The 12,387-nt window shown below is 37.4% G+C and overlaps 1 protein-coding gene across 1 annotated transcript; it reads right to left on the reverse strand.

Annotated features, from left to right (window-relative positions):
- Positions 1-847: 847 nt before the first annotated feature.
- On the reverse strand, positions 848-12,151 carry LOC125870149 (ABC transporter C family member 5). The gene is made up of 12 exons (XM_049550492.1): positions 12,006-12,151; positions 9,572-11,862; positions 9,127-9,447; positions 8,960-9,046; positions 7,160-7,855; positions 6,848-7,012; positions 4,198-4,492; positions 3,565-3,776; positions 2,594-2,899; positions 2,117-2,180; positions 1,753-1,992; positions 848-1,526 (listed from the first exon to the last, which is right to left on the reverse strand). The coding sequence occupies exons 2-12, from the start codon at positions 11,669-11,671 to the stop codon at positions 1,414-1,416; spliced, it is 4,599 nt and encodes a 1,532-aa protein (XP_049406449.1). The 5' UTR covers positions 11,672-11,862; positions 12,006-12,151; the 3' UTR covers positions 848-1,413.
- Between the last annotated feature and the right edge of the window lie 236 nt (positions 12,152-12,387).

Raw genomic sequence — 12,387 nt, forward strand, 5'->3', positions numbered from 1 at the left:
TGTCCTTGAAGGTCATACTCTTAACAATCTCCTTATAATCTTGTAAACTATCAGATATATTCCTCTTTTTTAGTAACTAAAATTTTCAATTCATCTGTATCATAATCTGAACAACTAAACACCATTTCATTATTAGTGTCTTAGTGAAGAATATAATAATACAAATCAAAACACACTCAATATAGTTTAAAATGCTTTTAAAACAATGGAAAATGGCCTAAAATACCCTTGAACTATTGGAAATGGCATAACATTACCCTTCATCCACCTGTTGGCCACAAAATACCCCAAATATCTACCTTTAGGTCCTATATTGCCCTTCTTTTTAACAGACCTCAATTTAAACTCAATTAATAAATTAATTAATGACATGTCATTCATCTATTGGTCATCCTATAAATAATCTAAACTAATTGAAAAATCCACCCATTTCCAAATCAAATCAATCCGCCCCAAATTTATTTAACCCATTCGTCCATTCATGTTTGAGTTCTCGCGAAAAAATAAGTGCTTGCTTGCTTGGTACAAAGTGTGAGTTCTACAATAGTGATGATAATAAATCAAATGCCTTACAAGTGAGGGAGAGAAGTCGATTTATAGTATAAATCTTAACCAGTACTCCATATTTTGTGTGTATTTAGCCATTCATAATGATTTTAATATGCACCTTGAAAACGTTACGTACCTTGATGTGGCCGGCCTACAAATGAGGCAAATCACCTCGAATGTGATCTCCTTTCTAAGTTGTTCTTGCCTAAGGCATGCTTCATGAAATGCAAGAACAATAGAAGCAGCACCGAAATTAACGGTACTTGGAGATTGGCCACTCAAAACTTACAAGGGTGGCTTGATAAATAGAAGCTCGTCTATATAAATAATTTACATGGACTGAATCATATTTATGTTTGGCAGAGAGGAAAACAAACTAATTAGCTCCTGCCTAAACTACAGAGATGCAAAACAAGTAAATCTGGAAAGGTGACACATTTCAAACTAGTATTTTTCTTGAGAAAAGTAGGCACTAAAGTTGAGTTAGTCCTCTACAAGATGAGAAATATAATCAAAATTTGCTTACCCAGAAACCTAGTTCACGTCAGATACAATTTCTTCTCTTCCTACTTATTACCAACCTCTGCTGCCTAGCTTATTTTATGTTACAGAGTATGCCGGCAATGCATGAATTCCCATCATACCTACACAAGAATTGAGCATGGCCTCTACCACAGAAACTAATTTCAACATGTAGCTCCCCTGTGCTGCTTGCAGATACCCNCCCCCCCCCCCCCTTCACCATTTATACTTCTTCTTCTTGCCCAATGAAGCAGCAGCAGGAGTGCTAGCCAGTTCATTTTTCCTCTGGCATTCTGCTCTTCTTTGCTTTTCCCATCAAAATCTTCATGCTTGCTACCCAAATTAAAAATCGGGCATGCCACTAGATCTTGTCGAGTACTCTGACACCAACTTGAGAAACATAGAAGATTTGTCCTCTAAGAGTCGTGCTGGAGTATCAAATTCAGCCACCCGACCTGCATATGCATCGAATTTTATCAAGCTCAAGCTATCTCAATGTGACAAGCATTCAGATCATAATACGTATCAACAAGAAAAGAAGCATAAGCACAATCTCGCGCACACACTACTCATCCTCTTTAAAATTTCTTTTTTTTGTGGTCAAGGTGAAGAAAACATCTCCCTCATATATAGTCTTGACACCCATTTCTACCCAGAACAAGTGAATTACAGAAAACGCACCATCACTGAGGACCAGGACAAGATCACTGTCAATAACTGTAGGGATACGATGTGCAATGGTACAAACAGTGCAGTCCTTAAACTCTGTCCTAATAATCTTCTGGATGAGGTTATCTGTTGCTGAGTCAACCGAGGCAGTGGCTTCATCAAGCACCAAAATTTTGGCCTGTTTAAGTAAAGCCCGCCCAAGAGATACAAGCTGTCGCTGGCCCACACTCCAATTCTCTCCATTCTCCAGGACTGCCAGGCATCAGTTTGACGAAATATTTGATGAGAATTCAAAAGAAAACCAAATAACACCATTGGAGAGGCTCCCATCACTCTCAGAATTGCATGTTTCAGTCCAATCTAACAGAAAACATACCTGGTGTATCAAGCTTTTGATCTTTATTCCTGACAACCTCTCCAAGCTGGGACTTTTCAAGTGCCTGAAGGGAATAAAGGAATACCAAACTTCTGTCAGTGTACGAAAGCAAACAATGATCCACTAATGGCTTCAGCTTCTACTTATAAAGAATATTTTAAAAAAAGAAAATCAATTTTTGGAAAGACAAGTTTAGGAGCAACATAAATATTAGGAAGAAATAGGTAAAATAACTCAAAACAATCTGTGAACCTACAACTACAAGCTTAAGAAGTAAAACATATGAGAGCTAAAATAATGTAGGAACACAGTTCTGATAGCTGATCTGGTGTCTATGATGGGAGAACTCCTTAATAAATTGGAAATTTAAAACTTCTTTATTTCTTTGTTTCCAAACGTCACATCAGTCTTATTAAAAAAGTCTCTGCCTTTAAAACAATGTGTAGGTAACAGGGAGAAAAGCAAATCAGTTATTACCTGCCATATTTCTAGATCTGAGTGTTCGTCAAGTGGGTCAAGGTTGTCTCGAATTGTCCCTTCAAATAATGTTGGATCTTGGGGAATTATACTCAGACGACTACGAAGGTCATGAAGGCCAATGGTTGAAATATCAATGTTGTCTATAATTATTTTTCCACCTTCTGGTTCAAGCAATCTGAATAAGGCCTGAATCAGAGTAGATTTGCCACTACCTGTGCGCCCCACAATTCCAATTTTCTTTCCTCCAGGAAATTTGCAGGATACACCATGAAGCACAACTGGAAGACTCTCCTTATAACGAACCTAAATAGGAATAAAATAGTCATTAGCTTTTCCTTTCCCTGATGTTAGGGTGAAAGGTAGGCGTATTACAAGTTTTTTCTATGAGCTCTGCCGAGATGTTAATTCCCAGAGTCCAACAGTGGTATCAGCTTTTTAAAACTTCCATGAACTAGGCATGACATTTGACTGCATCCAGACGTAATTACCCTAAAATGCATGCTTAAGACAGTGAATGGATATAAAAACAGAGACTTGAAACAGTTGCAATTCACTGAACTTTAAGACAGTTAAATCAACATGAAGATGCAAGGACATGAAACATTTGCAGTTCAGAATAGGCTTGACAACATCCTTTCCTGTTACTATCTCCCATTGACTGTTTCTCTAGTACTGTCAGCAGTATTCCTCTCCCTTGTCATCTGACTTAACTCTTACAAAAATATAATTTTCGCTTTCCCACTAAAACAAAGAAGTTTGTGCGTCTATTACCAAAACTTCATTCGTTCACACAATTACATAAAATTAAAGGCTTGATGATAAACATTTCAACCGGAATAAGAAGAGGAAAAACTCAGACCACAGAAATATCATAAATTAGTTTTATAATATTGAATTTCAACGCCAGCATGATGTCCTAAAAACGAGAAAACCATATGCCACAAAATAGAAATACAAATCGTGCATACCTTTAGATCAATCAGTTCAATGGATCCTTCTTCTGGCCATGACGACGGGGGACGAGGTTCAATAATTTGTGGGGCCTCACTAGGAATATGACAATATTGATGAATCCTTTCTATTGAAATAATCTTGTTTTCAAGCTTGCAGAAACTGAGTATCCATCGTGACAGGCGTGCATTCAAGTTTAGGCCATATGTCACAGCAAGACCTGCCATACCTATGGGAGTAGATACATGATAATTAAAACTATGATATCAATTCTATGAATCTGTAATACAAAAATAAGTGCCCCTCTTGCGATATTTTTTCGCAAATAGTTCCCGCCATCCTCCCCTTTTTTTTCCTGATAAGTAGTTCCAACATCCTCGTACGACTTGAATCATAATTAGTGTCTGTATAAGGCGACAGCACTCAAAATTCTACCTTTCCCATTTAGAATTGATTGACCTGAGTTACATTCTTCTCAATGTTTTATGAATTGCTAGTTAGTAATTATGGGGTTAAAATGCACAAGAAATCAAAATTATTATCAACTTGAAGATTCATCAAATGATCAAGACTTGAAGCAAGATTTTCATCATATTGGCAAGATAAAGTACTTACTACGACATTACATGGAATAAATATAATGTACTTACTAGGATCTATGCTCCCATGAGGAAAGCTCACAAGTAAAACCATGCAGAAAGCAAAGACAAATGTAGAGAGCAACTCCATGCGTAGGCAAAGCCATTCGATTGCTGCAAGACTGCAGAAGAATGGTCGAGCAAAGCAATCCAAGAGATAAAGGTTCCTCTTCATAAATCTCTTTTCTTGTCCAAAACCTCTGATTGTTGCAGCTCCAGCAATTGACTCAGCAAAAAGATGAATGATTGGAGATTTTTGGATGCTAACAATGCGAACAAGTTCCCTTGATGAAGCCATATAGTATTTCTGCACAGATTTTACCACAAATACTTTTACCCTTGCCCTTTTTATGCTCAAGTGAAATAAAGTACAAGAAAACTCATTAAAAATAATCAGTTGAAAACTGGACGATGCAGAATGTGAGTCCATAACTTGCATGTATGAACAATTTCAACTTCTGCAGGGGATTGGTGGCTAGTAATGGAAAATGAAAAGAACAAATATATATTTTGCCAGTAATACTCTAGCAGATGGTTCAAGTTGTGCTAAAACTAGAAAAACAGTCTTTAAAACTCCAATTATGCACCACCAAATGTCCTTATTTACTTTGGCTACCCAACTAGATGGTAACAGTAGGAAAATATTCTTATATGATTACAGATAGTCTGCAAGTAATTGCAAGACCATTTTCATGAGCAGCAAAGTTATCTTTAGAGAATGAAATATAATCTAAAAGGGCAACCTAGAAGTAGCATTCGTATGTTGGTGGAAGCAAGTATCCAGAGATGGAGTTGGTGGGATTCTAGCACCCTAAAGGACATATATGCTTTCCCAAATCAGGGTCAAATATAGTTTGTTGATGAAACATTTTCAGCACTATAAGATTCACAAAACCCCCAAAACAAAATTTCTTCAAGAGAATGCTCCACATGAAGAATTATTTCCTTTCTTTGATAACCAAGGATTAGATGTTATTGATTTATGTTAACACAAATTACTACTAATTATAATAGGGAATAACAGTATTTCGCCGATTTTTGTACTGGATCTTTTGATGCATGTATTTTTTTCCTTTCGGGCAGAAAGCCACAAAAAATTTGTTTAATTCCTTTCCTGTCCCAGGAGAGATCTAGTGCTTTATCTTTTCATAAAGCGGGCCCAGTAACTTCTCATTTCTCACGTAATTCTCAAGACTCACGAGATATTTAAAGTGTGGGCCCCTGTGAGCTTTTCATTGCACGACATACCTCTCAATTGGCAGTCTTTTGAAGTCATTATACTTCTTGTTTCCGTCTTTATTCTTTTCTGTTTTTTGTTTTGTTCTCTTTAATAGAGTTGTTAAAAAAAATACAACTATAACCAACCAACCTTGCATAAGAAACATAAAATCAGTTAACCAACTTTAAGTAGAACTAAGATGTAAAAATCGTTATATTAGAGTAAATTTGTAAAGGTCCAACAATTTAAAGATTTAAATACAGATTGAAACTGGTACAAACAATATACTCCCTCCTTTTCAATTTGTTTGCCTGGTTTTGACTTGACACTGGGTTTACGGAAGTAAAGAAGACTTTTGAATCTTGTGGTCTTAAACTAAAGATGTGTAGAATGTACCAAAATGTCCTTTTGATCTTGTGGTATTAAACATGCCATGTGAAAAGATAGAATTAAAAAGTTGCCAAAAAACGAAAACATGCATAATTTTTGAAATGGACTAAAAAGGAAAGTAAGACAAACAAATTGAAACGGACTTAAAAGGAAAGTAAGACAACAAATTGAAACGGTGGAAGTAAATTAGAATGATCAAAGCTTTTTGTAAAGGTAAATGAGACATCCTTTACGAAAATGAGACGCCAATGTCCATATATTATTCAAAATATCTGAAAAGAGAAGTGGAAATAAAGATCAATTTACTGTTATTACACTTCTCATCAAGAAAAAGTAACTCTCCATCTAATTTTTAAGGAAGAATAGAAAGTTAAAAGAAAAAATTCAACCGTAAGAAGATACTTAGCTGTAAAATAGTCAAAATAATTTGCTGGTCTAACATCTAAAAGAGAAAATTCCTTACCTAATTTATAGAAAATGAGAGGTAATAAAAGTAAAGAAAACAATATCTAATAACTCTTCGGCTATTCCATACAATCTATCTTTTTTTTCAATTATCATATGAATATTGAAGTTTTCTCTAATATTATATTAAAGTTGTCAAATATATGTGAAGATATATTTATAAACAACTTGATAAGATTGAATTTCCAATCTTTAACTAGAACTTCAAATTATAATATGTTTGAAACTCTTGCACAAAACACTTAACAAACACAACCTTTTTTTTTATATTAAATACTAATGAGATGTCGCGCATGTGTCTAGAGAATATTAGAATTATAAAAGTATCTCACCAATACCTTCCTTGACAAAGAACCTCCAAAATTGAGCCAAAGATGTTATACTTTTACATTGTATTTGTCGATGGAAGAAAACTTTTAGGATGAACTAGCACATTAAAGGAAAGTAAATATGAGTGAGTGAGAGAGAGAGAGAGAGGAAAAGCAGATTGTATCACTCGATAATCTTGTGAGTTTTTGATGTATAAACTAAGCAAAGGATTTGCAGAGCTCATGCTTAAATCTAAAAATGGTCTGTCCCGTCAGTTACCTGCATCCATAGGCAAGCAATCGCCATTGGGATGACAAGTAGTAACACTTGCCAGGTAACTGTTGTCATGACACCAACAATACCAATAAGCTGAATTGTAGTTGAAGCGAAGCCGCCAAGTCTGAAAGGAATATCAAGATCAACCACACTTTGATCAATCGACACCTGGTAAATCATAAGAATCCCTTAGAACAATTGCTCTACCCAAAAAATAGGTAATAAAGAAGGCAGGGAAGGAGAATCATGGAAAAATCAAGTATGCAGAGGATTGCATAAAAATGAATGTTAAGCAATAACAATACTTGGACATACGCGATTCAATATCCTCCCTGCTGGTGTAGAGTCAAAGAAAGACATTGGAGCCCTAAAGATTGTTCTCAGCATTTTCAAAAATAATTTTTGTGCAGCCTCTAGACCAAATGTAGCAACCAGGACTGCCCTAATAAAGATAAACCATGAGCTTCCAAAAGCAAGGGCCATATAAACACCAATAAGTACCACACTAGTCGTCCTAGGACTGTCCCCTGGAGTTTGTGGATTTGCCCAAGCCATCCACCAATTACTAGCTATTTGGAGCACCTGAAATAATGTCTGTGCAAGAATGATAAGCGGAATCAACAAGCCCTTATAAGCAGCCGCCATATATGACAGATAAACTTTCATGCTAACTTTTCCCCTCTCCCGTTCCTCTTCCTGAACAAGCTGTTTTTTTCTCAATCTTTTAGCTTTCTTTTTCTCTTTGATTGCCTTCTGATCAGGAGCCGAGACACCTTCTTGTACTTCTTTTGCAAGACTGTCAATACTCTTTTCGACTGAATCACATTTTTTAGTCACTAAAGCAGAACCATCAGGCGAAGGATCTTTATCCGATTCTTCAAGAGATTGGTTCGAAAAATCCATAGCTTCAATTGCTTCATGATGAGCTGAAACCAAAGCATTGAAGTCAGTCCCTGCTTGCAGAAGTTCATCATACTTCCCACATTGACAGATACGACCTTCCTTCAGGACCTGTGAAAGGAAGCTAAAAAGTCATTTGGGAATTAATGGTGCCCTAATACTGATTAGAAAGGATGTTGACAGGTCAAGTTTGATGGCTACTCCTTCATCACTTAGGCCCAAGTGTAAAACCTTTTTAGATTGTAGTATATTTAGATCTGTATATCTTGAATGGTTAAAAACATAACATACTTCTGTAGATATTTCCAGCGCACTACCACTTATCAGAAACAGTTGTGAGAAATGACACACGAGAATTAGTTTAGGCTTTATTTTCCTTTTTACAGAACTTTTAATCTCCTTTTGGAAAAGAACTTCCTGCTCTGTTGGTGGTGGAACTACAAAGTCATCTGAAACAGCGTTGTCAAAGGCTCATAAAGCGTGCTGGAGACTCGACACTCAAAGAAGCTCAGGGAGGATGAAGCATCCAGCTTAAGTTGAGCTTCAGAGTAGGCATGGCACTAAGGAGTGCGTGTTATTGCAAAAGTGTAAGACTCTTTAGACCTGTGAAAGGAAGCTAAAAGCATACTGCTCCATTTTATAACTTGTTCCTCAAGTTCCTCAACCACTACTTTTTCATCTTGACAATTCATATTTTAGAACAGCCACAACTTACAAGCAAAGCCACTTTTCCTTGCACATGTATTTACGCTCCTACATTCTTCAAATTTCAAAGAAGAAAAAAATACACACAATTTAACTTAGAAGCTGAACGAACTAGATACCATGCTATTAGTACAATCATAGATAATACAAGATCACCTTTTCTGAACTATTACCATACCTCAACTTTCATCTTGCTTTTGAACTGAGAACAACGTACCCATTTACCCAATGTAAATCCCACAAGTGAGGTCTTGGGACACTGGTGTGTAAGCAGCCTTATCCCCTACCTTGTGAAGGTAGAGAGGCTGTTTTTGATAGACCATCGACTCAAGTAACTTTTGAACTGAGCATATTAGCATAAGATCCATGATGACAAGACAAAATGAGGATACACTTGACAAAACAATGATAGTAGTTTCAATAGAGGCCTTCAAGCTATAGAGGAACATTTTGCACACAATCGGACAGGACAAGGAGCAGTATTAGATAGTGAAAGAATACATCACCTACCAGTATCACATCAGCAGCTGGCAAAAATTCAACCTGGTGAGTAACAAAAACCACTGTTTTTGTTGCTAGTGCTGTTAGTATGTACTCCTGCAGTAAAATAATTGCACATTCAGAAAATTTCCTTCTAATTGAGCAGTAGAAATGATTAAGCAACATCTATGCATCACCTTAAATAATTCTGAACCAGTGTGTGCATCAACGGCACTAAACGGATCATCCAGTAAATATATATCAGCGTCCTGATAGAGCGCCCTTGCAAGTTGCACACGTTGCTTTTGACCACCACTAAGATTTATGCCTCTATCACCAATAATAGTCTGATCTCCATGAGAGAAAAGCTCAAAGTCCTTTTTCAGAGAACAAGCATGAATCACGGCCTTATATTTTGCCTTATCCATTGGGCTACCGAAAAGGACATTATCTTCTATCGTCCCAGATTGTATCCAAGCTGACTGTGAGACATAAGCAGCAGTTCCACATATTCTAACCTAACACAAATATAAAGGTAAAAGCACAACAAAAGAATGCTGATTAGAGCTTCTCCCATATACCCAAAATTGGATATTTTGAAAATCCAAGAAAAAAGTGAGAAAAATCTTTAATTTGACTTACTTCACCAGAGATTCTGGGAATCTCACCAAGGATGCAAGAAAGGAAGCTTGATTTCCCTGAGCCAACCACACCACAGACAGCAACACGCATGCCCTTTTCAACCTTTAGTTGTATGCCTGCCAACGTTGGACTTGGAGAAGATGGATCCCAGCAAAATTCACTGTCTTTAATTTCTATTGCCACATTTGTGATGTCCCGAGGCAGCACAATGGTTGCATCTTGCTGCAATTCTTCCTCTTGCAGAAATCCAGCAATCCGATCAAGGGATACTTTTGTCTGAGCCATCATTGACACCAAGTCAGGAAAATTCCTAAGTGGTTCTTGGAGGATCCTGAAAGTCGCCAAAGCAGAAAGAACACTTCCTGCGGTAAGCTGGCCGCCCAATAGTATGCAAGTGCCAAAAGTAACAGCTGAAACAAATATTGGGGAGCTCCAGAAAATGAAGGTGATGAAAGCTTGGGAGTACAGAGCTTTCCGAAGATACTTGAACTCCACATTCCGCATGTCCTCTAGCATTACTCTATACCTATCCTCCCATGCTTGCAACTTGAGAATCCTCATGTTCCTGAGGCACTCAGAAGTCTTTCTCATCCTATCGTCCTTGGCACCCATTAATTTATCTTGATAGTCTTCTTGAACCCTAGCTAATGGGACGGTTGCAACAATGGATATAATGGTGGCAACTAAAGTAGCCACAGATGCAATACCAACATTCTTATACAAAATAGCAAGAGCCAGAATGATTTGAAGAGGCAGCATCCATATATCATGAAGATACCATGAGTAGTCTCCTACTCTCTGAACATCCACTGCCATGTAATTAACAATCTCTCCACTAGAGTGGCTTTGCCTCGCGGAACTTGAGAGCCTCAGTCCCTTGCGATATACCATTGCAGTGAGAGCTGATCTCACATGCATGCCCAAAATGTCAACCCCAAGATACCACTGCCGGGTTGTTAAGGTCTCAACTAACTTCGCCGTGAAGAATATTCCAGCCAAAATGTATCCCTCATGAGGAGACGTCTCCACTCCTGCTAGGTAGTCCACGAAGTAACTGATCAAGTATGGACCCACATAAGAAACACAAGTGTTCAAGCCTGCAAAAACTGCATTGCAGGCAGCCTCCTTCCAGAAAGATTTCAGAATGGCCCAAGCTAAAGAAGGCTGCTCTGAAGGATCTTCAGCCTTCAATTTTTCCCAATTTGCATTTAGTACCTTGTAATTAGTCTTAGAACGATCTCGTTGAGCAAGAAGTGGAATGTCTTTCAGCTCAAGAGGCCTCTTTGCGCCTACTGAAAGAAGAGGGTTTAACCAAGAAAGAGTAGCTAAACCGATAAGCCCCGCATCACTGTAAGGAGTAACTTTAAGACATGCCGGTTCTTCTTCAGGGAGCAATGGCTCCTGAAGATCAGAATTTCTAGTTATTTCTATACCAGTGACACCCCTAATAGCAACAAAACAGAGAAAGGCAAGAGAAGGGGTAACAGCAAGATTTGCAAAGACATGAGAATTTAAATGGCTTGAGCCTTCTATTGCCAATTCTCTACTATCAGAGTACAAAGTACACAAACAAATGACAAAAGACACCACCCACCATACCCTTGACAACAATGAGAATTTTGAACTGCCTTTATACTTACAGTAAAGAGCACTGAAGCTCAAGACAATCCAAGCCAACGTCTGAATTACAGGAAAGAGTAACAAAGTCCAATTCACGCTACTCCCTTGCGTAGCCTTTCTTATCAAACCAACCCCATCATAACCTAACACCACAACATGCACAAACAAGACATAGAAGCTACACAAAACTGAAGCTTTAAACGCTCTACCTATCTCAATGCTCTGAATTTCCACATCACCTCTCCTCCTACCAGGTACTGAGTTACCATCCGAATCATCCTTCCGAAATCGAACCCGACCCACACAGAGATATATCTGCTTCGCCGATACAATAAACAGAAACACAAGAAACAACGTCAAGTTGACACATATGGACGATAACTCCAAGAAATTAAGTCCTTGAAAAGCGGTGGAAAGTGAGAATAGGCTCGTATGACGAGAAATTGTAGCTGTATCAAAGAACAGATTGATACCCATCATGGGAAGTACCAATCTTATACTGTTGTAAATGAGAATCAATTTCTTGAAGATGGGTGTTCGTAATACTACTCGTATTATATTTTAAGAAGCAATATAGTTGAATCTGGTAAAAGGGCATTTCACCATCTGGACATGAATGTGGTGTCCATACCGCATAAATTATGACAAGTAACCCCAGAGAGGGGAGGAATCTGCAGACACATAACAGAGAAAACAAATTGATATTGCATCACAAAACCCAACAACACACAGTATTTGTGTGTATATGGTATTAGGGAAGGTGACAAATTGAAAATCAGAAATGAAGGGGTTACACAAAATCCTAAAAACTGACCTGGGTTTTTGTTATTTTCACTGAGAAGATGAATCGTTTATCGAGCCGGTAGAGATTGCCGAGGCAAATTGTTTGCAAAGGATAACTGTGTAGCTACTAAACACACAGAGAAAAGTAGCTACAAATAACACACTTGTGGTTAGTGAGGATGTTTTTTAATTTTTTTTTATAAAGAGAGAAATACACAGATCCACCATACTCTGTCATGATTAATATATAAGTATACAAAATAATTATCGCCAAAGAATATGATACACTAGATAGAAACGATAGATGCTGATGTAAATTTAAAATAATCGAACTCTATGCATAGCACAGCAATATGTTTGGAATTATTAGACTTGTGAAGTGGTGATGATCAGTATTTTTACATTTAAAGAGT

The sequence above is a fragment of the Solanum stenotomum genome, chromosome 7 (genome assembly GCF_019186545.1).
Source record: "Solanum stenotomum isolate F172 chromosome 7, ASM1918654v1, whole genome shotgun sequence".
In the NCBI taxonomy this organism is placed as follows: domain Eukaryota; kingdom Viridiplantae; phylum Streptophyta; class Magnoliopsida; order Solanales; family Solanaceae; genus Solanum; species Solanum stenotomum.

Excerpts from the sequence above, each read along its gene's own strand:
- LOC125870149 (XM_049550492.1), bottom strand. The coding sequence starts at position 11,671 with ATGATGGGTATCAATCTGTTCTTTGATACAGCTACAATTTCTCGTCAT. Across the intron at positions 2,181-2,593 it reads CAGATCTAGAAATATGGCAG|GCACTTGAAAAGTCCCAGCT; the intron begins GTAATAACTGAT and ends TATTCCCTTCAG. Across the intron at positions 1,993-2,116 it reads TCAAAAGCTTGATACACCAG|TCCTGGAGAATGGAGAGAAT; the intron begins GTATGTTTTCTG and ends GATGCCTGGCAG.